The sequence below is a fragment of the Physeter macrocephalus genome, chromosome 14, assembly GCF_002837175.3.
Source record: "Physeter macrocephalus isolate SW-GA chromosome 14, ASM283717v5, whole genome shotgun sequence".
NCBI lineage: Eukaryota > Metazoa > Chordata > Mammalia > Artiodactyla > Physeteridae > Physeter > Physeter macrocephalus.
In genome coordinates this window covers 75078545-75100477 of record NC_041227.1, presented here as the reverse complement: position 1 = coordinate 75100477, position 21933 = coordinate 75078545, and the positions used below count along the sequence as shown (strand labels likewise).

The 21933-nt window shown below is 57.7% G+C and overlaps 5 protein-coding genes across 11 annotated transcripts in view; 1 reads left to right on the top strand and 4 right to left on the bottom strand.

Annotated features, from left to right (window-relative positions):
• The window catches only part of LOC114487616 (glypican-2-like), a 5860-nt gene extending 5844 nt beyond the window's left edge, over nucleotides 1-16 (bottom strand). The window contains exon 1 of the mRNA XM_028498477.2: nucleotides 13-16. Coding sequence (XP_028354278.2) covers nucleotides 13-16 — 4 coding nt within the window. The remainder of the gene's footprint in view (nucleotides 1-12) is intronic.
• A 3-nt stretch (nucleotides 17-19) lies between these two features.
• LOC112065484 (glypican-2-like) lies at nucleotides 20-5458 on the bottom strand. Of its 3 annotated transcripts, XM_028498471.2 has the most exons (9): nucleotides 5123-5458; nucleotides 4478-4800; nucleotides 3572-3652; nucleotides 2676-2838; nucleotides 2295-2425; nucleotides 1947-2096; nucleotides 1715-1854; nucleotides 1422-1597; nucleotides 278-627 (listed from the first exon to the last, which is right to left on the bottom strand). In XM_028498471.2, exons 1-9 carry the CDS (start codon nucleotides 5409-5411, stop codon nucleotides 380-382), a joined length of 1701 nt encoding a protein of 566 aa, XP_028354272.1. In that variant the 5' UTR covers nucleotides 5412-5458; the 3' UTR covers nucleotides 278-379. The 3 variants fall into 3 exon arrangements, with proteins under 3 accessions (XP_028354273.1, XP_028354272.1, XP_028354274.1); XM_028498472.2 differs by lacking the exon at nucleotides 1422-1597 and having other exon boundaries at nucleotides 20-405; XM_028498473.2 differs by lacking the exon at nucleotides 1422-1597 and having other exon boundaries at nucleotides 566-627.
• Nucleotides 5459-5678: 220 nt separating this feature from the next.
• On the bottom strand, nucleotides 5679-10843 carry LOC112065480 (glypican-2-like). Of its 3 annotated transcripts, none has more exons than XM_028498475.2 (8): nucleotides 10780-10843; nucleotides 10135-10457; nucleotides 9229-9309; nucleotides 8333-8495; nucleotides 7952-8082; nucleotides 7604-7753; nucleotides 7372-7511; nucleotides 5679-6064 (listed from the first exon to the last, which is right to left on the bottom strand). In XM_028498475.2, the coding sequence occupies exons 2-8, from the start codon at nucleotides 10441-10443 to the stop codon at nucleotides 5797-5799; spliced, it is 1242 nt and encodes a 413-aa protein (XP_028354276.1). In that variant the 5' UTR covers nucleotides 10444-10457; nucleotides 10780-10843; the 3' UTR covers nucleotides 5679-5796. The 3 variants fall into 3 exon arrangements, with proteins under 3 accessions (XP_028354276.1, XP_028354275.1, XP_028354277.1); XM_028498474.2 differs by lacking the exon at nucleotides 5679-6064 and adding an exon at nucleotides 6194-7256; XM_028498476.2 differs by lacking the exon at nucleotides 5679-6064 and adding an exon at nucleotides 6225-6286.
• A 724-nt stretch (nucleotides 10844-11567) lies between these two features.
• On the bottom strand, nucleotides 11568-17984 carry LOC102977200 (glypican-2). Of its 3 annotated transcripts, XM_028498468.2 has the most exons (10): nucleotides 17626-17984; nucleotides 16803-16961; nucleotides 16158-16480; nucleotides 15252-15332; nucleotides 14356-14518; nucleotides 13975-14105; nucleotides 13627-13776; nucleotides 13395-13534; nucleotides 13104-13279; nucleotides 11568-12309 (listed from the first exon to the last, which is right to left on the bottom strand). In XM_028498468.2, exons 1-10 carry the CDS (start codon nucleotides 17789-17791, stop codon nucleotides 12062-12064), a joined length of 1737 nt encoding a protein of 578 aa, XP_028354269.1. In that variant the 5' UTR covers nucleotides 17792-17984; the 3' UTR covers nucleotides 11568-12061. The 3 variants fall into 3 exon arrangements, with proteins under 3 accessions (XP_028354269.1, XP_028354270.1, XP_028354271.1); XM_028498469.2 differs by lacking the exon at nucleotides 13104-13279 and having other exon boundaries at nucleotides 11568-12087; XM_028498470.2 differs by lacking the exon at nucleotides 13104-13279 and having other exon boundaries at nucleotides 12248-12309.
• Nucleotides 17985-19647: 1663 nt separating this feature from the next.
• Nucleotides 19648-21933, top strand: part of STAG3 (STAG3 cohesin complex component) — a 27218-nt gene continuing 24932 nt past the window's right edge. Inside the window, exons 1-3 of the mRNA XM_024126196.3 lie at nucleotides 19648-19820; nucleotides 20948-21050; nucleotides 21439-21555. Coding sequence (XP_023981964.2) covers nucleotides 19648-19820; nucleotides 20948-21050; nucleotides 21439-21555 — 393 coding nt within the window. The remainder of the gene's footprint in view (nucleotides 19821-20947; nucleotides 21051-21438; nucleotides 21556-21933) is intronic.

Genomic DNA, 21933 nt, shown 5'->3' with positions numbered 1-21933 from the left:
GCGTGCCCCCACCCATCCCTACCTTCAACTTCCTTCAACCCCCCCGCCCCCGCAACTCTAAAACTCCTCCCTTTTTCTGTTGGGGCTCACCACCAGCCCAGAGGCGCCCCCCCCCGGGTTAGAGAGACCACACCTTCCTAAATAAATACCCCCAGCCCCTCCTCCCCAGATACCAAATGAAAAAATAAATACTGTGAACACCCACGCCCAACCCAACCCACCAATGGAAATCTCCTGGATTTGGGGCCCCAGCCATTCACCCAGAAAGTCCCTTCTCTGCCCTCTCTGCAGCCCCCTTCGACTCCTCCCCAGACCCAGCAGAGGGGGGGAGGAGGGGACGGGCCACGAACCCTTCTGACGCCAGGGCACCCCTCCCCAGTTATCGAGGTCCAAGCAGGGCCAGGGCTGAGAGGAAGAGAATGAGGAGGGGTTGGGTGTGAAAACTGACAGACGTCCCTCCAGTCCTGCTCCTGTCTTGGCTGTGGCGGATAATGACACCTCCTCCTTTGCCCCCAGCACCATCCCTTCGAGGAGGGCGAGGAGGCCGGGCCGGGGGGGCCACAGCTGCTGCCCCAGCCATCCAGTCATCCGCATAGTGCTGTCCCTGTCCAGAGCCGCTAGCGTCCTCTGCAGGGAGGGGGAGGACCGGAAACAGACAGGGGTGGGAACGAGAGGTAGCGGGAGACAGGGAGAGAGAAAGAGCCACAGGCAGCGAGAAGGAGAACTCGAGATAAAAACAGTGACAGGTGGAGGGGTGGAGGAGCAGGCAGGGTGAGACGAGGGAGAAGGCGAATGACAGGAAGGTGAGGAGAGAGATCAGACACATGAGAATGAGAGAAGGCAACGAGAGACAGGAAGAGACAACGAGACAGACAAAAAAGAGAGACAGATGGGGAGAGAGGATAAACAGGAAAAGACAGAGAAAACAGACATACACAGAAGCAGCGAGCAGACGGGAAGGGGGGGAGGAGAGACAAAGAGAGACAGAGACAGACAGTGGGAGAGAGGAAAAAAATGGATGTCAGTGCCTTGCTTCCCTGGCAAATTCTACTTTGGGGAGCCAGCCCCATGGCGCCCGCACCCCACTTCCCCACCTCCCGGGATTGCCCGCCCTCCCCAGTCTCCTCCAACCCATTGCCCACTCTTAGGAGCTTCCCACCGTTCTGTCGGAGTGTCTTGGTGTCTCCCCCAGGGAACCATGAACTCAAGGATAGAGACCCTGTCATTGGTGCTCTACCCACTACCTTTGAGTAAAGCGCTCAATACGTGCGTGTAAAACGTGTGAGTCAATGAATGGATGGTAACGGAGAGACGCCAGGGGAGGGACTACAGAAAGCAGGGGGGCGGGGCTACGGGTTGGCCCGGGTCCAATCGCGGAAAGCCGGGCGGAGCGAGGCCCTCGCGGCGGCCCGGGGCCTCACCCCAGTCCTCCAGCTCCAGGTCGCGTCCCAGGGCGGCCGCCTTCATCCTGGTCGTGGCCGCCCGGAGCTGCAACCGCCGCCTCCGCGTCTGGAGGTCGGGGCTCGAGGCTTCCGCATCCAGCTCTGGGTTGTCGATCTGCCCGGCCTGGGGACCCCCGACCACGGGCGACAAGTACCTGCGAGCAGAGCAGCCCCGGAGGCTCCCGCCCCGCCCCGCCCACGGAGTCCGCCTCGCTCGCTCGCCCGCTCGCCCGCCCGCCCGCCCGCCGCCGCCGCCGCCGCCCGTCTCTCACCGGCCCCGCCCAGCTCCGGTCCAGCAGGGCGCCGCCTCCTGGGAGAGGTCCGCAGCCACGCGGGGGTCCCCGCACACTGTCAGGGGCAGCCCGGCCCAGAAGCCCCTCACCCGGCCCAGCCGCTCGCGGAGCTCCCACACCTGCACGCAAAGAGAGCCCGGGAGGAGCTGGTGCGCGCGCCCCCCCCGCCCCCCGCCGCGCCTGCGCCCCCCGCCTGCCGACCGCCACTCACCAGCCGGGGCAGGCTGGCGCCCGCAGCCGTCGTGGGCCGCTCCTCCTCCGCCGCCGCCGCCGACCAGAGCCGGCCCACCTCCTCCCGGGGGGCTGGGGCACGGCGGGCGCGGGCCGGCGCCGGTTGGGGGCTCCCGCATTCCTGGAACACCTGCGGCACCGGGAAGAGACCCCACAGACAGTCGTCCGGCGGTAAAAACCACACTCCAATACTCCAGTCGCCCCCGACTCCCCAGTTTATCCAGAGGCCCTACAGTGTCTCCCTGACACCCCGCACTGTACCCCCAGCCCTGCACCCTTCTCCCTCCGGTCCTCCCGCCAGCTCCCACTCTTCTTGTGGCCCCGGTACCTGGGCTGACAGCCCCACGCTGTTTTCCTGCAGATGCATCAAACCCTCCGCGATCTTCACCCCGATGGACTGTGCTGCTAGCTCAAAGGAAAAGGGGCCCTGGATCTTCTCGGCCAGGAACAGGAGACCATCTTGAAAGAGGGAAAGAAAGAGAAAGGGTGAAATGAAGGGACATCCAGGGAGATACTCACCGAAGTAGGTTGTTCCCGCAAATCCTGACCCCGGCCTTGGAGGGAAGCAGCAGGTCTTAGATGGGGGAAACTGACATGGGAAGAGCTACTCGTCATCCTCTCCCCTCAGTACCGCTTAACACTCCCTCCCTGGCCCACCCTGCCCACCCCCACACAGACAGCCCTCCCAGGCTTTCCTGAATCCCCTCACCCAGATAGGCCCCCCAGTCAGGATCCAGTCCCTGGCTGCCGATACAGCCGTGGGCCACGTTGAGGCAGAAGCCCCGGCAGGGTGGCAGCGAGGGGACCCCCCGACAAAGGGGGCAGCCTGTCAGACGCATCACAGCCCGCTTGCAGCCTTCGGACAGCGGCATCTGGGAGCAGAGAGCAGGCCTGTGTCATCCACGCTTGGCTGCCCTCAGCCAAGCCTGGTGCTGGGCACAGAGAGAAATCAAATACCCCACCCCACCTTTCCCAGGCTCTCAGTGTAGAGCTGGATGTGAACATCTAGGACTGATGACCCCGTGTGGCAGCAGGAGTGACCCCAGGACTGCCACAGATCAGAGGAGGGAGGCTCCTAGGGGCCAGGTTGCAGATGCTGCTTCTTGAGAGAGCTGGGGCAGTGAGGGATCTGAGAAAAGGTTCAAGGACAAGAGTGAGCCCATCGTGGTTGGGGAGAGAGGAGAATGAGGATGCAGGAAGTAAGGCTGGGAGGTCAGGGAGAGAATGAGCGGTCGAGAGAGGGCCCTGAAGGCCAAGCCAGGAATCTGGCCTCCAGTAGCGGGGAAGAGGGAGCCACTGAGTGGTCCTGGAGAAAACCAGGAGGGCCAGTACTCCAATCTCAGAGATGCTATGGAGATGAGCAGGCCCCTAGAGGCTGGCAGGGGGTAAGAGTCATCAGAGGGTCAGAGGTGGGAGGAGATCATGGGTCATGACACAAGGGAGACTCCAGCCTTCCTGATTTACCCTGGGATGCCAGGGCTCCAAGGCTGATATGGGAAGGCCCCAGGCCTCTCCTGCCAGCTGGCACCGGACTCTTCTTCATGGGACCTCTCCTACTTCTTGTCTCCCTCCCTGGGCCCTGCCCATACTCAGGCTCCCTCTAACCTTAAGCGTTTCGCTGACCACATCTCTTCCGGTCTCCAGGCCCTGGATAAAGGCCCGGGCAGCCACCAGGGCCCGGGTTATCTGGGGGAGGGGAAAGAAGGTGAGAAAAAGCACAGGACTGTTGAGGGTCAGTCAACACTGAGACCAAGAGACTGCACCAAGGGGATAAGCAGGGGGGTGAGGTTTGTAGGGTTATCTTGGGGTGGTTAGGAGTGTCAGGTGGTCCCGGGAGGCAGGTTCAAGAGGATCAAAGGAATCACAGTCGAGAAGGACCAAGGGGAACTGGGCTTGGGAAGAGGTGGCGGGATTACATTTTACAGGGCTTGGAGATAGAGGGGCTTGTATCAGAACAAACACTGAACCCGAAGCCAGGAGACCTGGGTGTGAAACATAGCTCTACCACTTATTGGCTGTGAGACGTTAACCTCTGGGAAGTTCAGTTTCCTCATCTGTAAAATAGTAATGCTAATATCTACCTCCTAGAGTTATGATGATAATTAAATGAGAGACTCTAAATGAAAATCCTTCTTAAATATTAAGTGTCTAATTCACAGTTAGCTGAACCAGAGGAAGCCAAGGTATTGGGATTAGGGAGGAGTTGGCAGAAAGGTGGGGTGGGGGGAGGCAAGAGCAGGTGAGTGGGTCAGCAACGTGTGTAAACTAGGACACAAAAAGGGGGGCCATCCAATTAAAGGAGACCAAGGAGCACTGGGGTCAGGCAGAGGTGACTGGGGCTCAAGATAGGGGTCACCAGGTCAGACATGCCTGCCATGCAGGATAGAGGGATCATCAGGTCAGGGGTGACTGGGGCATGGAAAGGGGGTCATTGGGCTGGAGGTGAGTAGTACATACTTCAGAGGTCACTAGGTGAAAGGTGGCTGAAGCTCAGGCCTTGGGGCCCCTCACCTGCAGGCGGAGGCGGCGGGGGGAGTCCCCAAAAGGCTTCAGAGAGTCATCAGCAGAAGACGCCAGGCGCGTGAGGCAGAACAGGTAGTCAGGGGAGAAGATGTACTGTGGGTGCAGCAGGGGGAACATTTTCTCCAGGAGCTGCGCCCAGAAATCCACCAAGGCATCATCTAACCCCTCACCGGACCTCTCATAGTAGTCCCGTAGCCGAGAGAACAGGCCACTGAACAAGGGGGTGTGCTGGGCATACAGGCGGCCGAAGGAGCGGTGGAAGAGCAGGGACAGGGAGTGCTCAGCTGATGAGAGCATCTCCCGAAAAACCTCTGTGGCAAGTGCAGAGAAAGGGGTGTGAGGTGGGGTAAGGCCAGAGAAGGACGGAGAAGTGAAAGGGCAGAGGCAGGAAGAGATGGGCATGGGGAGAGAAAAGAAAAGTGAGTCAGAAATTAAGCAACTCTTAGCGGTCTGGGCAAATTGGGGCTGGGGGTGGAGGGCAGGACCTTGAGAGAGCCTAGGGTGGGGATGCGGGGGCTAAGCCAGGGCCGGAGTGCCTTAGGGATAGAGTCAGGAGCGGGGACGGGATACTTGCTCGGGTCATGAGCACAGAGAGGAGGTGCGAGGCCAGGTTTGGGGACGCCAGGTGCTCACCATCAAATCTTCTGTGCCGGGCAGCCAGTGTGTGAACCAAGAAGGAGCCGCTCTCTTCCACCAGGCCTCGGAAGGTGGCCTCAGTCTCCCAGGTCAGCTTCTGCTCTATCTCACTGGAACAGCAAGTGTACTCCTGGGGACAGATCCGGAGGTGCTCACCTGGACAGAGGAGACACGAAGGAATGGTGGAAAGTCGTGTCGTGAAATTCCTTCCTTCTCCTGCTGATCTCTGGGGGCCATCCTTTCTCTTCGAACTGTCTGGTTTCTTTTCTATTGTCTGCCACCTCATTCCCACCTGGCTCTACCCCCTTCTTATTGTCCCCTCACCCATCCCAAGTCCACTGCCACTAGCCATAGGATCAAATAAGGATGGGCCGACTTAGTGATCAGAGGGTCCTAGGTAGCCTGCCTAACATCGCACACCCCAGGCCTCTAAGGACTTACAGGATGGCTTCAATGGGAAGAATGGGGTTTGGAGGGGTGGGATTACCTAGTAAGAAAGAAAGTATTGTCATAGAAGGGGCTGGTGGAAATAGCGCGTGCCCCCACCCATCCCTACCTTCAACTTCCTTCAACCCCCCCGCCCCCGCAACTCTAAAACTCCTCCCTTTTTCTGTTGGGGCTCACCACCAGCCCAGAGGCGCCCCCCCCCGGGTTAGAGAGACCACACCTTCCTAAATAAATACCCCCAGCCCCTCCTCCCCAGATACCAAATGAAAAAATAAATACTGTGAACACCCACGCCCAACCCAACCCACCAATGGAAATCTCCTGGATTTGGGGCCCCAGCCATTCACCCAGAAAGTCCCTTCTCTGCCCTCTCTGCAGCCCCCTTCGACTCCTCCCCAGACCCAGCAGAGGGGGGGAGGAGGGGACGGGCCACGAACCCTTCTGACGCCAGGGCACCCCTCCCCAGTTATCGAGGTCCAAGCAGGGCCAGGGCTGAGAGGAAGAGAATGAGGAGGGGTTGGGTGTGAAAACTGACAGACGTCCCTCCAGTCCTGCTCCTGTCTTGGCTGTGGCGGATAATGACACCTCCTCCTTTGCCCCCAGCACCATCCCTTCGAGGAGGGCGAGGAGGCCGGGCCGGGGGGGCCACAGCTGCTGCCCCAGCCATCCAGTCATCCGCATAGTGCTGTCCCTGTCCAGAGCCGCTAGCGTCCTCTGCAGGGAGGGGGAGGACCGGAAACAGACAGGGGTGGGAACGAGAGGTAGCGGGAGACAGGGAGAGAGAAAGAGCCACAGGCAGCGAGAAGGAGAACTCGAGATAAAAACAGTGACAGGTGGAGGGGTGGAGGAGCAGGCAGGGTGAGACGAGGGAGAAGGCGAATGACAGGAAGGTGAGGAGAGAGATCAGACACATGAGAATGAGAGAAGGCAACGAGAGACAGGAAGAGACAACGAGACAGACAAAAAAGAGAGACAGATGGGGAGAGAGGATAAACAGGAAAAGACAGAGAAAACAGACATACACAGAAGCAGCGAGCAGACGGGAAGGGGGGGAGGAGAGACAAAGAGAGACAGAGACAGACAGTGGGAGAGAGGAAAAAAATGGATGTCAGTGCCTTGCTTCCCTGGCAAATTCTACTTTGGGGAGCCAGCCCCATGGCGCCCGCACCCCACTTCCCCACCTCCCGGGATTGCCCGCCCTCCCCAGTCTCCTCCAACCCATTGCCCACTCTTAGGAGCTTCCCACCGTTCTGTCGGAGTGTCTTGGTGTCTCCCCCAGGGAACCATGAACTCAAGGATAGAGACCCTGTCATTGGTGCTCTACCCACTACCTTTGAGTAAAGCGCTCAATACGTGCGTGTAAAACGTGTGAGTCAATGAATGGATGGTAACGGAGAGACGCCAGGGGAGGGACTACAGAAAGCAGGGGGGCGGGGCTACGGGTTGGCCCGGGTCCAATCGCGGAAAGCCGGGCGGAGCGAGGCCCTCGCGGCGGCCCGGGGCCTCACCCCAGTCCTCCAGCTCCAGGTCGCGTCCCAGGGCGGCCGCCTTCATCCTGGTCGTGGCCGCCCGGAGCTGCAACCGCCGCCTCCGCGTCTGGAGGTCGGGGCTCGAGGCTTCCGCATCCAGCTCTGGGTTGTCGATCTGCCCGGCCTGGGGACCCCCGACCACGGGCGACAAGTACCTGCGAGCAGAGCAGCCCCGGAGGCTCCCGCCCCGCCCCGCCCACGGAGTCCGCCTCGCTCGCTCGCCCGCCCGCCCGCCCGCCGCCGCCGCCGCCGCCGCCGCCCGTCTCTCACCGGCCCCGCCCAGCTCCGGTCCAGCAGGGCGCCGCCTCCTGGGAGAGGTCCGCAGCCACGCGGGGGTCCCCGCACACTGTCAGGGGCAGCCCGGCCCAGAAGCCCCTCACCCGGCCCAGCCGCTCGCGGAGCTCCCACACCTGCACGCAAAGAGAGCCCGGGAGGAGCTGGTGCGCGCGCCCCCCCCGCCCCCCGCCGCGCCTGCGCCCCCCGCCTGCCGACCGCCACTCACCAGCCGGGGCAGGCTGGCGCCCGCAGCCGTCGTGGGCCGCTCCTCCTCCGCCGCCGCCGCCGACCAGAGCCGGCCCACCTCCTCCCGGGGGGCTGGGGCACGGCGGGCGCGGGCCGGCGCCGGTTGGGGGCTCCCGCATTCCTGGAACACCTGCGGCACCGGGAAGAGACCCCACAGACAGTCGTCCGGCGGTAAAAACCACACTCCAATACTCCAGTCGCCCCCGACTCCCCAGTTTATCCAGAGGCCCTACAGTGTCTCCCTGACACCCCGCACTGTACCCCCAGCCCTGCACCCTTCTCCCTCCGGTCCTCCCGCCAGCTCCCACTCTTCTTGTGGCCCCGGTACCTGGGCTGACAGCCCCACGCTGTTTTCCTGCAGATGCATCAAACCCTCCGCGATCTTCACCCCGATGGACTGTGCTGCTAGCTCAAAGGAAAAGGGGCCCTGGATCTTCTCGGCCAGGAACAGGAGACCATCTTGAAAGAGGGAAAGAAAGAGAAAGGGTGAAATGAAGGGACATCCAGGGAGATACTCACCGAAGTAGGTTGTTCCCGCAAATCCTGACCCCGGCCTTGGAGGGAAGCAGCAGGTCTTAGATGGGGGAAACTGACATGGGAAGAGCTACTCGTCATCCTCTCCCCTCAGTACCGCTTAACACTCCCTCCCTGGCCCACCCTGCCCACCCCCACACAGACAGCCCTCCCAGGCTTTCCTGAATCCCCTCACCCAGATAGGCCCCCCAGTCAGGATCCAGTCCCTGGCTGCCGATACAGCCGTGGGCCACGTTGAGGCAGAAGCCCCGGCAGGGTGGCAGCGAGGGGACCCCCCGACAAAGGGGGCAGCCTGTCAGACGCATCACAGCCCGCTTGCAGCCTTCGGACAGCGGCATCTGGGAGCAGAGAGCAGGCCTGTGTCATCCACGCTTGGCTGCCCTCAGCCAAGCCTGGTGCTGGGCACAGAGAGAAATCAAATACCCCACCCCACCTTTCCCAGGCTCTCAGTGTAGAGCTGGATGTGAACATCTAGGACTGATGACCCCGTGTGGCAGCAGGAGTGACCCCAGGACTGCCACAGATCAGAGGAGGGAGGCTCCTAGGGGCCAGGTTGCAGATGCTGCTTCTTGAGAGAGCTGGGGCAGTGAGGGATCTGAGAAAAGGTTCAAGGACAAGAGTGAGCCCATCGTGGTTGGGGAGAGAGGAGAATGAGGATGCAGGAAGTAAGGCTGGGAGGTCAGGGAGAGAATGAGCGGTCGAGAGAGGGCCCTGAAGGCCAAGCCAGGAATCTGGCCTCCAGTAGCGGGGAAGAGGGAGCCACTGAGTGGTCCTGGAGAAAACCAGGAGGGCCAGTACTCCAATCTCAGAGATGCTATGGAGATGAGCAGGCCCCTAGAGGCTGGCAGGGGGTAAGAGTCATCAGAGGGTCAGAGGTGGGAGGAGATCATGGGTCATGACACAAGGGAGACTCCAGCCTTCCTGATTTACCCTGGGATGCCAGGGCTCCAAGGCTGATATGGGAAGGCCCCAGGCCTCTCCTGCCAGCTGGCACCGGACTCTTCTTCATGGGACCTCTCCTACTTCTTGTCTCCCTCCCTGGGCCCTGCCCATACTCAGGCTCCCTCTAACCTTAAGCGTTTCGCTGACCACATCTCTTCCGGTCTCCAGGCCCTGGATAAAGGCCCGGGCAGCCACCAGGGCCCGGGTTATCTGGGGGAGGGGAAAGAAGGTGAGAAAAAGCACAGGACTGTTGAGGGTCAGTCAACACTGAGACCAAGAGACTGCACCAAGGGGATAAGCAGGGGGGTGAGGTTTGTAGGGTTATCTTGGGGTGGTTAGGAGTGTCAGGTGGTCCCGGGAGGCAGGTTCAAGAGGATCAAAGGAATCACAGTCGAGAAGGACCAAGGGGAACTGGGCTTGGGAAGAGGTGGCGGGATTACATTTTACAGGGCTTGGAGATAGAGGGGCTTGTATCAGAACAAACACTGAACCCGAAGCCAGGAGACCTGGGTGTGAAACATAGCTCTACCACTTATTGGCTGTGAGACGTTAACCTCTGGGAAGTTCAGTTTCCTCATCTGTAAAATAGTAATGCTAATATCTACCTCCTAGAGTTATGATGATAATTAAATGAGAGACTCTAAATGAAAATCCTTCTTAAATATTAAGTGTCTAATTCACAGTTAGCTGAACCAGAGGAAGCCAAGGTATTGGGATTAGGGAGGAGTTGGCAGAAAGGTGGGGTGGGGGGAGGCAAGAGCAGGTGAGTGGGTCAGCAACGTGTGTAAACTAGGACACAAAAAGGGGGGCCATCCAATTAAAGGAGACCAAGGAGCACTGGGGTCAGGCAGAGGTGACTGGGGCTCAAGATAGGGGTCACCAGGTCAGACATGCCTGCCATGCAGGATAGAGGGATCATCAGGTCAGGGGTGACTGGGGCATGGAAAGGGGGTCATTGGGCTGGAGGTGAGTAGTACATACTTCAGAGGTCACTAGGTGAAAGGTGGCTGAAGCTCAGGCCTTGGGGCCCCTCACCTGCAGGCGGAGGCGGCGGGGGGAGTCCCCAAAAGGCTTCAGAGAGTCATCAGCAGAAGACGCCAGGCGCGTGAGGCAGAACAGGTAGTCAGGGGAGAAGATGTACTGTGGGTGCAGCAGGGGGAACATTTTCTCCAGGAGCTGCGCCCAGAAATCCACCAAGGCATCATCTAACCCCTCACCGGACCTCTCATAGTAGTCCCGTAGCCGAGAGAACAGGCCACTGAACAAGGGGGTGTGCTGGGCATACAGGCGGCCGAAGGAGCGGTGGAAGAGCAGGGACAGGGAGTGCTCAGCTGATGAGAGCATCTCCCGAAAAACCTCTGTGGCAAGTGCAGAGAAAGGGGTGTGAGGTGGGGTAAGGCCAGAGAAGGACGGAGAAGTGAAAGGGCAGAGGCAGGAAGAGATGGGCATGGGGAGAGAAAAGAAAAGTGAGTCAGAAATTAAGCAACTCTTAGCGGTCTGGGCAAATTGGGGCTGGGGGTGGAGGGCAGGACCTTGAGAGAGCCTAGGGTGGGGATGCGGGGGCTAAGCCAGGGCCGGAGTGCCTTAGGGATAGAGTCAGGAGCGGGGACGGGATACTTGCTCGGGTCATGAGCACAGAGAGGAGGTGCGAGGCCAGGTTTGGGGACGCCAGGTGCTCACCATCAAATCTTCTGTGCCGGGCAGCCAGTGTGTGAACCAAGAAGGAGCCGCTCTCTTCCACCAGGCCTCGGAAGGTGGCCTCAGTCTCCCAGGTCAGCTTCTGCTCTATCTCACTGGAACAGCAAGTGTACTCCTGGGGACAGATCCGGAGGTGCTCACCTGGACAGAGGAGACACGAAGGAATGGTGGAAAGTCGTGTCGTGAAATTCCTTCCTTCTCCTGCTGATCTCTGAGGGCCATCCACCACTTGTACCCTCCTTTGGCACTTAGGAATCAATTATACTTTTTCTTTCAGCTTTCTGCAGAACAAAAGACTCATTCAGGCGACCAAAGGAAAGAAGGAAAGAAGAAAGGAGACTAACAGACAAGAGTTGAAAGCAGACATTGTCAAGGACATGACAAGGTAGCCAGAGGCTGACACAGAGAACTGGGGCCCCGACCCTGCAGGCAGGGTCAGTGGTGTGGTAATATTGACGGTGGCTTGGGTCCCCTCCCCGCAGTTTCCCCCGTTTTGCAGACGAAGCTGCTCAGACCCAGAGGGTGGACAGCTTGCCCAAACTCAACCCCAGGGGACAGGTTCCAAGATAAGCAGGCAGAAATGAACTGCTGGTCACAGAGGCTCTGGGCTAAAGGTACAGAAAGTCACACATAGGGTCCAATAAATTAGCCGTTTATTTATAGAATAAACATCGAGTCGAACACTGAAACATGAAATGGGGAAGCTTGTGAAGGATGTGGAGGATGGCAGTGGCCATGACATACGCTTTTTTTTTCTTCCTTCTTTTTTCTAGTTTAAGAAAGTGATACTGAAAAAACTCGATAGAACCCAGACCCATAGATCCTGACATCCTAGTCCCCTGCCCTGCACCCCACAAGCCCCCAGCTTTGTCTGTTTCTGAGACCGGGTGCCCCCACCCATCCCTACCTTCAACTTCCTTCAACCCCCCCGCCCCCGCAACTCTAAAACTCCTCCCTTTTTCTGTTGGGGCTCACCACCAGCCCAGAGGCGCCCCCCCCCGGGTTAGAGAGACCACACCTTCCTAAATAAATACCCCCAGCCCCTCCTCCCCAGATACCAAATGAAAAAATAAATACTGTGAACACCCACGCCCAACCCAACCCACCAATGGAAATCTCCTGGATTTGGGGCCCCAGCCATTCACCCAGAAAGTCCCTTCTCTGCCCTCTCTGCAGCCCCCTTCGACTCCTCCCCAGACCCAGCAGAGGGGGGGAGGAGGGGACGGGCCACGAACCCTTCTGACGCCAGGGCACCCCTCCCCAGTTATCGAGGTCCAAGCAGGGCCAGGGCTGAGAGGAAGAGAATGAGGAGGGGTTGGGTGTGAAAACTGACAGACGTCCCTCCAGTCCTGCTCCTGTCTTGGCTGTGGCGGATAATGACACCTCCTCCTTTGCCCCCAGCACCATCCCTTCGAGGAGGGCGAGGAGGCCGGGCCGGGGGGGCCACAGCTGCTGCCCCAGCCATCCAGTCATCCGCATAGTGCTGTCCCTGTCCAGAGCCGCTAGCGTCCTCTGCAGGGAGGGGGAGGACCGGAAACAGACAGGGGTGGGAACGAGAGGTAGCGGGAGACAGGGAGAGAGAAAGAGCCACAGGCAGCGAGAAGGAGAACTCGAGATAAAAACAGTGACAGGTGGAGGGGTGGAGGAGCAGGCAGGGTGAGACGAGGGAGAAGGCGAATGACAGGAAGGTGAGGAGAGAGATCAGACACATGAGAATGAGAGAAGGCAACGAGAGACAGGAAGAGACAACGAGACAGACAAAAAAGAGAGACAGATGGGGAGAGAGGATAAACAGGAAAAGACAGAGAAAACAGACATACACAGAAGCAGCGAGCAGACGGGAAGGGGGGGAGGAGAGACAAAGAGAGACAGAGACAGACAGTGGGAGAGAGGAAAAAAATGGATGTCAGTGCCTTGCTTCCCTGGCAAATTCTACTTTGGGGAGCCAGCCCCATGGCGCCCGCACCCCACTTCCCCACCTCCCGGGATTGCCCGCCCTCCCCAGTCTCCCCCAACCCATTGCCCACTCTTAGGAGCTTCCCACCGTTCTGTCGGAGTGTCTTGGTGTCTCCCCCAGGGAACCATGAACTCAAGGATAGAGACCCTGTCATTGGTGCTCTACCCACTACCTTTGAGTAAAGCGCTCAATACGTGCGTGTAAAACGTGTGAGTCAATGAATGGATGGTAACGGAGAGACGCCAGGGGAGGGACTACAGAAAGCAGGGGGGCGGGGCTACGGGTTGGCCCGGGTCCAATCGCGGAAAGCCGGGCGGAGCGAGGCCCTCGCGGCGGCCCGGGGCCTCACCCCAGTCCTCCAGCTCCAGGTCGCGTCCCAGGGCGGCCGCCTTCATCCTGGTCGTGGCCGCCCGGAGCTGCAACCGCCGCCTCCGCGTCTGGAGGTCGGGGCTCGAGGCTTCCGCATCCAGCTCTGGGTTGTCGATCTGCCCGGCCTGGGGACCCCCGACCACGGGCGACAAGTACCTGCGAGCAGAGCAGCCCCGGAGGCTCCCGCCCCGCCCCGCCCACGGAGTCCGCCTCGCTCGCTCGCCCGCCCGCCCGCCCGCCGCCGCCGCCGCCGCCGCCGCCCGTCTCTCACCGGCCCCGCCCAGCTCCGGTCCAGCAGGGCGCCGCCTCCTGGGAGAGGTCCGCAGCCACGCGGGGGTCCCCGCACACTGTCAGGGGCAGCCCGGCCCAGAAGCCCCTCACCCGGCCCAGCCGCTCGCGGAGCTCCCACACCTGCACGCAAAGAGAGCCCGGGAGGAGCTGGTGCGCGCGCCCCCCCCGCCCCCCGCCGCGCCTGCGCCCCCCGCCTGCCGACCGCCACTCACCAGCCGGGGCAGGCTGGCGCCCGCAGCCGTCGTGGGCCGCTCCTCCTCCGCCGCCGCCGCCGACCAGAGCCGGCCCACCTCCTCCCGGGGGGCTGGGGCACGGCGGGCGCGGGCCGGCGCCGGTTGGGGGCTCCCGCATTCCTGGAACACCTGCGGCACCGGGAAGAGACCCCACAGACAGTCGTCCGGCGGTAAAAACCACACTCCAATACTCCAGTCGCCCCCGACTCCCCAGTTTATCCAGAGGCCCTACAGTGTCTCCCTGACACCCCGCACTGTACCCCCAGCCCTGCACCCTTCTCCCTCCGGTCCTCCCGCCAGCTCCCACTCTTCTTGTGGCCCCGGTACCTGGGCTGACAGCCCCACGCTGTTTTCCTGCAGATGCATCAAACCCTCCGCGATCTTCACCCCGATGGACTGTGCTGCTAGCTCAAAGGAAAAGGGGCCCTGGATCTTCTCGGCCAGGAACAGGAGACCATCTTGAAAGAGGGAAAGAAAGAGAAAGGGTGAAATGAAGGGACATCCAGGGAGATACTCACCGAAGTAGGTTGTTCCCGCAAATCCTGACCCCGGCCTTGGAGGGAAGCAGCAGGTCTTAGATGGGGGAAACTGACATGGGAAGAGCTACTCGTCATCCTCTCCCCTCAGTACCGCTTAACACTCCCTCCCTGGCCCACCCTGCCCACCCCCACACAGACAGCCCTCCCAGGCTTTCCTGAATCCCCTCACCCAGATAGGCCCCCCAGTCAGGATCCAGTCCCTGGCTGCCGATACAGCCGTGGGCCACGTTGAGGCAGAAGCCCCGGCAGGGTGGCAGCGAGGGGACCCCCCGACAAAGGGGGCAGCCTGTCAGACGCATCACAGCCCGCTTGCAGCCTTCGGACAGCGGCATCTGGGAGCAGAGAGCAGGCCTGTGTCATCCACGCTTGGCTGCCCTCAGCCAAGCCTGGTGCTGGGCACAGAGAGAAATCAAATACCCCACCCCACCTTTCCCAGGCTCTCAGTGTAGAGCTGGATGTGAACATCTAGGACTGATGACCCCGTGTGGCAGCAGGAGTGACCCCAGGACTGCCACAGATCAGAGGAGGGAGGCTCCTAGGGGCCAGGTTGCAGATGCTGCTTCTTGAGAGAGCTGGGGCAGTGAGGGATCTGAGAAAAGGTTCAAGGACAAGAGTGAGCCCATCGTGGTTGGGGAGAGAGGAGAATGAGGATGCAGGAAGTAAGGCTGGGAGGTCAGGGAGAGAATGAGCGGTCGAGAGAGGGCCCTGAAGGCCAAGCCAGGAATCTGGCCTCCAGTAGCGGGGAAGAGGGAGCCACTGAGTGGTCCTGGAGAAAACCAGGAGGGCCAGTACTCCAATCTCAGAGATGCTATGGAGATGAGCAGGCCCCTAGAGGCTGGCAGGGGGTAAGAGTCATCAGAGGGTCAGAGGTGGGAGGAGATCATGGGTCATGACACAAGGGAGACTCCAGCCTTCCTGATTTACCCTGGGATGCCAGGGCTCCAAGGCTGATATGGGAAGGCCCCAGGCCTCTCCTGCCAGCTGGCACCGGACTCTTCTTCATGGGACCTCTCCTACTTCTTGTCTCCCTCCCTGGGCCCTGCCCATACTCAGGCTCCCTCTAACCTTAAGCGTTTCGCTGACCACATCTCTTCCGGTCTCCAGGCCCTGGATAAAGGCCCGGGCAGCCACCAGGGCCCGGGTTATCTGGGGGAGGGGAAAGAAGGTGAGAAAAAGCACAGGACTGTTGAGGGTCAGTCAACACTGAGACCAAGAGACTGCACCAAGGGGATAAGCAGGGGGGTGAGGTTTGTAGGGTTATCTTGGGGTGGTTAGGAGTGTCAGGTGGTCCCGGGAGGCAGGTTCAAGAGGATCAAAGGAATCACAGTCGAGAAGGACCAAGGGGAACTGGGCTTGGGAAGAGGTGGCGGGATTACATTTTACAGGGCTTGGAGATAGAGGGGCTTGTATCAGAACAAACACTGAACCCGAAGCCAGGAGACCTGGGTGTGAAACATAGCTCTACCACTTATTGGCTGTGAGACGTTAACCTCTGGGAAGTTCAGTTTCCTCATCTGTAAAATAGTAATGCTAATATCTACCTCCTAGAGTTATGATGATAATTAAATGAGAGACTCTAAATGAAAATCCTTCTTAAATATTAAGTGTCTAATTCACAGTTAGCTGAACCAGAGGAAGCCAAGGTATTGGGATTAGGGAGGAGTTGGCAGAAAGGTGGGGTGGGGGGAGGCAAGAGCAGGTGAGTGGGTCAGCAACGTGTGTAAACTAGGACACAAAAAGGGGGGCCATCCAATTAAAGGAGACCAAGGAGCACTGGGGTCAGGCAGAGGTGACTGGGGCTCAAGATAGGGGTCACCAGGTCAGACATGCCTGCCATGCAGGATAGAGGGATCATCAGGTCAGGGGTGACTGGGGCATGGAAAGGGGGTCATTGGGCTGGAGGTGAGTAGTACATACTTCAGAGGTCACTAGGTGAAAGGTGGCTGAAGCTCAGGCCTTGGGGCCCCTCACCTGCAGGCGGAGGCGGCGGGGGGAGTCCCCAAAAGGCTTCAGAGAGTCATCAGCAGAAGACGCCAGGCGCGTGAGGCAGAACAGGTAGTCAGGGGAGAAGATGTACTGTGGGTGCAGCAGGGGGAACATTTTCTCCAGGAGCTGCGCCCAGAAATCCACCAAGGCATCATCTAACCCCTCACCGGACCTCTCATAGTAGTCCCGTAGCCGAGAGAACAGGCCACTGAACAAGGGGGTGTGCTGGGCATACAGGCGGCCGAAGGAGCGGTGGAAGAGCAGGGACAGGGAGTGCTCAGCTGATGAGAGCATCTCCCGAAAAACCTCTGTGGCAAGTGCAGAGAAAGGGGTGTGAGGTGGGGTAAGGCCAGAGAAGGACGGAGAAGTGAAAGGGCAGAGGCAGGAAGAGATGGGCATGGGGAGAGAAAAGAAAAGTGAGTCAGAAATTAAGCAACTCTTAGCGGTCTGGGCAAATTGGGGCTGGGGGTGGAGGGCAGGACCTTGAGAGAGCCTAGGGTGGGGATGCGGGGACTAAGCCAGGGCCGGAGTGCCTTAGGGATAGAGTCAGGAGCGGGGACGGGATACTTGCTCGGGTCATGAGCACAGAGAGGAGGTGCGAGGCCAGGTTTGGGGACGCCAGGTGCTCACCATCAAATCTTCTGTGCCGGGCAGCCAGTGTGTGAACCAAGAAGGAGCCGCTCTCTTCCACCAGGCCTCGGAAGGTGGCCTCAGTCTCCCAGGTCAGCTTCTGCTCTATCTCACTGGAACAGCAAGTGTACTCCTGGGGACAGATCCGGAGGTGCTCACCTGGACAGAGGAGACACGAAGGAATGGTGGAAAGTCGTGTCGTGAAATTCCTTCCTTCTCCTGCTGATCTCTGAGGGCCATCCTTTCTCTTCGAACTGTCTGGTTTCTTTTCTATTGTCTGCCACCTCATTCCCACCTGGCTCTACCCCCTTCTTATTGTCCCCTCACCCATCCCAAGTCCACTGCCACTAGCCATAGGATCAAATAAGGATGGGCCGACTTAGTGATCAGAGGGTCCTAGGTAGCCTGCCTAACATCGCACACCCCAGGCCTCTAAGGACTTACAGGATGGCTTCAATGGGAAGAATGGGGTTTGGAGGGGTGGGATTACCTAGTAAGAAAGAAAGTATTGTCATAGAAGGGGCTGGTGGAAATAGCGAGGGGAACAAATTGGGCTGTGAATAAAGAAACACAGAGGGGGGTGCTGATTACTAGAAAGGGATTCCTGGGGTGGGGGGTGGAGTAGAGAGCTATTATGTGAACAGGAGTGTTATTGTGATCCTGCTAAAGAAGTTCCGGAGGAGAAGAGACATTATTACTATGAGACGAAAAGATTATTATAACGGCCACTCTGAAAGGGAAGAGTGTTATTGTGAGATGGGGGGGGACCGGCCCCCGCCCCCTCCCTCGCCCCCAATTCTCTAGTCTTCCTCTTTCTCCTCACCTGAGATCAGGGCGGGAGGGAGTAGGCTTAAGCTATATCCCCGGGCCCCCAGGATCTGCCGGGTCTCAGTGCAACTCCTGGTGACCTTTGCCTCGATGCCGGGTCCAGGACCAGGACCGGGACACAGAGGCAACAGCAGAAGCAGAAGAGATCGCAGCACGTACATAGCTGCTGCCACCTTGGGACGGCAAAGTGGGTCCTAAGGAGGAAAGAAGAGCCGCCCGAACTCAGGAAGCCGGTTCTCTGCCGCGGGATCGCCCCGCCGGCCAGAGAAAGAGCGCGACCTCCGAAAACTGAACACGGAGCACGATCGCTGGACTAGGCGGCATCTGCCGAGACAATGGGAGCGGGAGCCGGACAGGAGGCGGGGCCCGGGGCGGGGCCCGGGGCGGGGCCCGGCCAATGATGGTAAGGAGCCGGCCTCAGGGGCGGGGTCAAGGGAGAAATTACGCCAATGTACTGGGGAAGCTCGGCAGCGGGGCGGGACTCGGCAGGACTAAGGCGGCTGGGGGAAGGGCGTGGCCTTCCTCGGAGGCGTGGCTATTTGGTTCGCAAGGCGGGGCCTGGGTGGAACCTAGCCTGTGGCAGTTGAGAAGCCAGATTAAAGGAGCTCTTACTAGTGCAGTGTGAGGCCCGGCCAATGGAGGGGGAATTTGGGGGCAGAGGAGCGGGGCTGGGGCGGGGCCGGGAGGAGCCGAGTTAAAGCAGGTGGCCAGCACGCCGGAGCCCACGTGACACGGCGGCACGCTGGAGAGCTTGTGGCCGCACGAGGCTGCCGGAGCGCTGTGACTGGAACGTGGTGAGCACGAGCTCGCACACGCCCAAGCCTCGCGACAATTTGCCCGCCCTGAGACGAGCCGTTGGGCTCGCGCCTGCGCACCGCACGTCTCGCGCCTTCCCGCGTTTTTCTGGATTCTTCTGCCACTAGAAGAGAAGCGCTGGGCGCCCGTGCCGGACTGTGGGGCTGGGGTGGGGAGGGTGACCACAGAGACCCGAGGGACCCGCGGTGGTGACTTTTCGTCAACGCTGCTCGGCCAGAAGTCGCTGTTCCGGGTTCAGACAGTGAGGCTCCTCTTTGACCCAGAAGTCGCTGTTCCGGGTTCAGACAGCGAGGCTCCTCTTTGACCCAGGCGGTCGCCCTACCCCGCACTCCGGCCCTGAGAGAGGACTCTCCCTTCTCCATACCCTCCTCCACAGAGGCCCGGAATCCCAGACCCAAAGGCTGATAGTCGCTCTCCTGAGCGGTTAGACGGCTCCTCCGCCCAAATAGCGTAGCCCAGCGTTGCGTAGAGATCCCCTCTTCTGGGAAAATGGAGAATGCGAGCTTTCCGTGACTCCTTCAGCGTTTCCGGCCTGGTTCTGATGGCGCCTCTAGCCCCAAATCGTTAAGCGCGCCGCAGTCGGGTCCTTGAGGAGTCCCGTTCTAGCCTTGTAGAAATGGAAGTCTAGGTGCTTCTGTTGGGGGTGGTGGTTCTTGTTTCTCGTTTGCACCCTGTGAGCTGGTTTCCTTTCACTGGCAGCTGACTCCGAATCCTGGGGAGAGGGGTGTGTTTTAAGCTGCCCTGGTGTGTGCCTTCCTCGGTGCTTGGGGAGTGACTCCAAACCGGAGGTCGGCGTTGGGGCCGTGGTGTCTTTAACGCCCTGATGCCTCAGGTCGGGACTGTCTCCGTCTTTTTTTTTTTTTTTTTTTTTCAGTTGAAGTAATAGACGATTTACAATGTTGTGCTAGTCTCTGCTGTACAGCAGAGTGACTCTGTTAAACGCACACATATGTTTTTAAAAATATTCTTTTCTATTATGGTTTATCCCAGGAGAAACCATAAAAGCTGTGCTTTTTTTTTTTTTAAATTTGACGTGTAGTTGATGTACAGTGTGTTCTCCGTCTTATTTTTTGTGGGTCCCCCACTCCCCGAGTTCCAAAGCAGTTCCCTTGGAAATGGGGGGGGGTCGTCGGGGCTGCGGATGGAGACGTGGTGGGGCAGGAAACCTTCCCCCTTCTCTCTCTCCCGCAGTTGGACCACCATGCCCACCCTGCGGTCGTCCTCCCCGCAGCTCCATAGCTCCTCCTCCCCGAGCAGCGGGTCCTCCCCGCTGCGCACGGCGGTGGGGACTGGGCCGAGGAGGCTGTCTGCGTCTTCTAGTTCGTCTGTCGCTGTGCCCTGCAATGACAGGGACTCGGACCAGACTTCGGAGAGGTGAGTGGGGTTGGTGAGACGTCGTTGCGTTGTCCGCAGCTTTTCCCGTTTTCATTTAACAGACGGGTAAAGTGGCAACACGTGTGTGACTATGAAAAGCCAGGAGATGCTATACTGGTTCAGAACAGGCTGGATTTCGGCTGTCCTACGTGTTGGAGGCGTCAAGAATAATCCATCCTGTTCTGAATCCATCATCCAACTTGTCTGAACCTTTCTTGAACACTTTTGTATGTTCACGGACCGCCTCCGGTGGGGGCCCACAGATTGGGGGAAGGGAAAAGAGTTCTTTATTTGGTGCCTGAAAACTAGTGTATACTTTTTAGTTGGTGTCCTGTAGTTCTTTTGTTTGGGGTTTTATAAACAGTTCCTTATCTGTTAGCATTTATGAGCATATTCTGTGAAGATTATATGAGTATGTCTTGGGTTTTAAAAAAATCTTTCCAGGAAAAAATTAATCAAGGTCTGATTTATCCCCTGGTAATTTTTTTTATTGCGATATAGTTGATATACAATATTATGTAAGTTTCAGGTATACCACATAATGATTCACAATTTTTTAAGGTTATACTTCAGTTATATGAATATCCCATGGTAATTTAAATTGGTTTCTTCTGAATCATTTCTGTTTGTCAGTGCTGCCGTTTGGCACCAGGTTATATCTATTTTGTAAATTTAACCTTGATCAACAAGACGTGAATTGGTTTTCAAGGGGTAAAATTTAACACCAGGCATATATTAATCTCTGATTTGTGTATGAGTAATACATGACTTCCTGAGCCATTTTTCTCTACTCAGCAGTGATCCCCTCACTGCTTAAGTGAATATCTTTTTTTTATGTGAATATCTTTTGATTCTCTTATTCAGAGAGGCTATTAAGAAAGGGTTGTCCTTCACCTACCTCAGTTCTTCATTCTTCATCTCCAATGTTTTATTCAAGTGAAAGTTTTCCCTTAAGACATTGTCCCTACTTCCTAGCAACAGTAAGCTCATCTCTTCTTAAAATCTGAATATATTTTTCTCATGGAGAGGGGTGTAAAGTTAGAGACGAAAAGAAACTATAATTCATTTACCCTTTTATATATAGGGGCTAGGGTGTTGTATCTAAGCAGAACCACACTCCCTCATAGGGATAGTGAATCTTTGTCAGCTGGTGAAGGCAGTGACTTCGAAGACAACTTGAGACGAAATGTAAAGAAGAGAGCAGCAAAACGACCACTCAAAACAACCCCAGTGAGTCAGTTTTGTTTTGTTTTTGAACCCGGTCTGGGAAGCAGCAAAAGAAAACCTAGAAGAGGTCAGCTGATATGCTTGATGAAAGGACAAGGCTTAAAAAGTGTTAAGGGACAGAAGTAGGAAGGAGGCAGATTTTGAAGAGCAAAGAATAAGAGAAGAGGGTATTAGGGTACAGAGGAACAGGAATGGGGCTTAGGGACTTTTAAAAGGACAAGAGGCTAGAAATAATAAAGTTTACAATATAAAAATCAGTTATTTCTAATCTGAGTCAGTAACTCAAACTGTGCTGTGGAATTGGCAGCTTAAGCCTACCTGTGTGATGAGAACTAGCGTTAATGTCACTTTCACTTTTTAAAGATATTCGTGATCTCTTTATGCTCACTAGGTGGCAAAACGTCCAAAGAAGGGGTCCCGAATGGTACATGTTCATGGTCAGAAAGAGTCAGAGCCACCAGCCAGTGATCTCTTTGATGCTGTGAAAGCTGCCAAAAGTGACATGCAGGTAAAACAGAGTGTCTCACCTCTGTTTCTTGATACCATCTCACCCCGTGTTGGGTGGAAAGATAAGTACAAGTTCCTACAAACTTGATTTAATGTAGACATTTTAGTGAATGTAACCTGTATCAGGAAAGGCAGATAAGACCACAGAATGAATCCTTGGAGTGACTGATGTAAGGGGGATCTTACAGGAGAGGGAATGTTTCTTTCCTAATAGTATCACAGAACGGGATAGATTTTGCCTTGATTGATTGATGGAGGAGACAAGGAAAGGCATTGGATAATGTAGAGAAGAAGCTTGGATTTGGGTGGCAACTTGTTCACCCTTGTCATGTTTTTTTTTTTTTTTTTTTTTTTTTTTTTTTTTTTTTTTTTTTTTTTT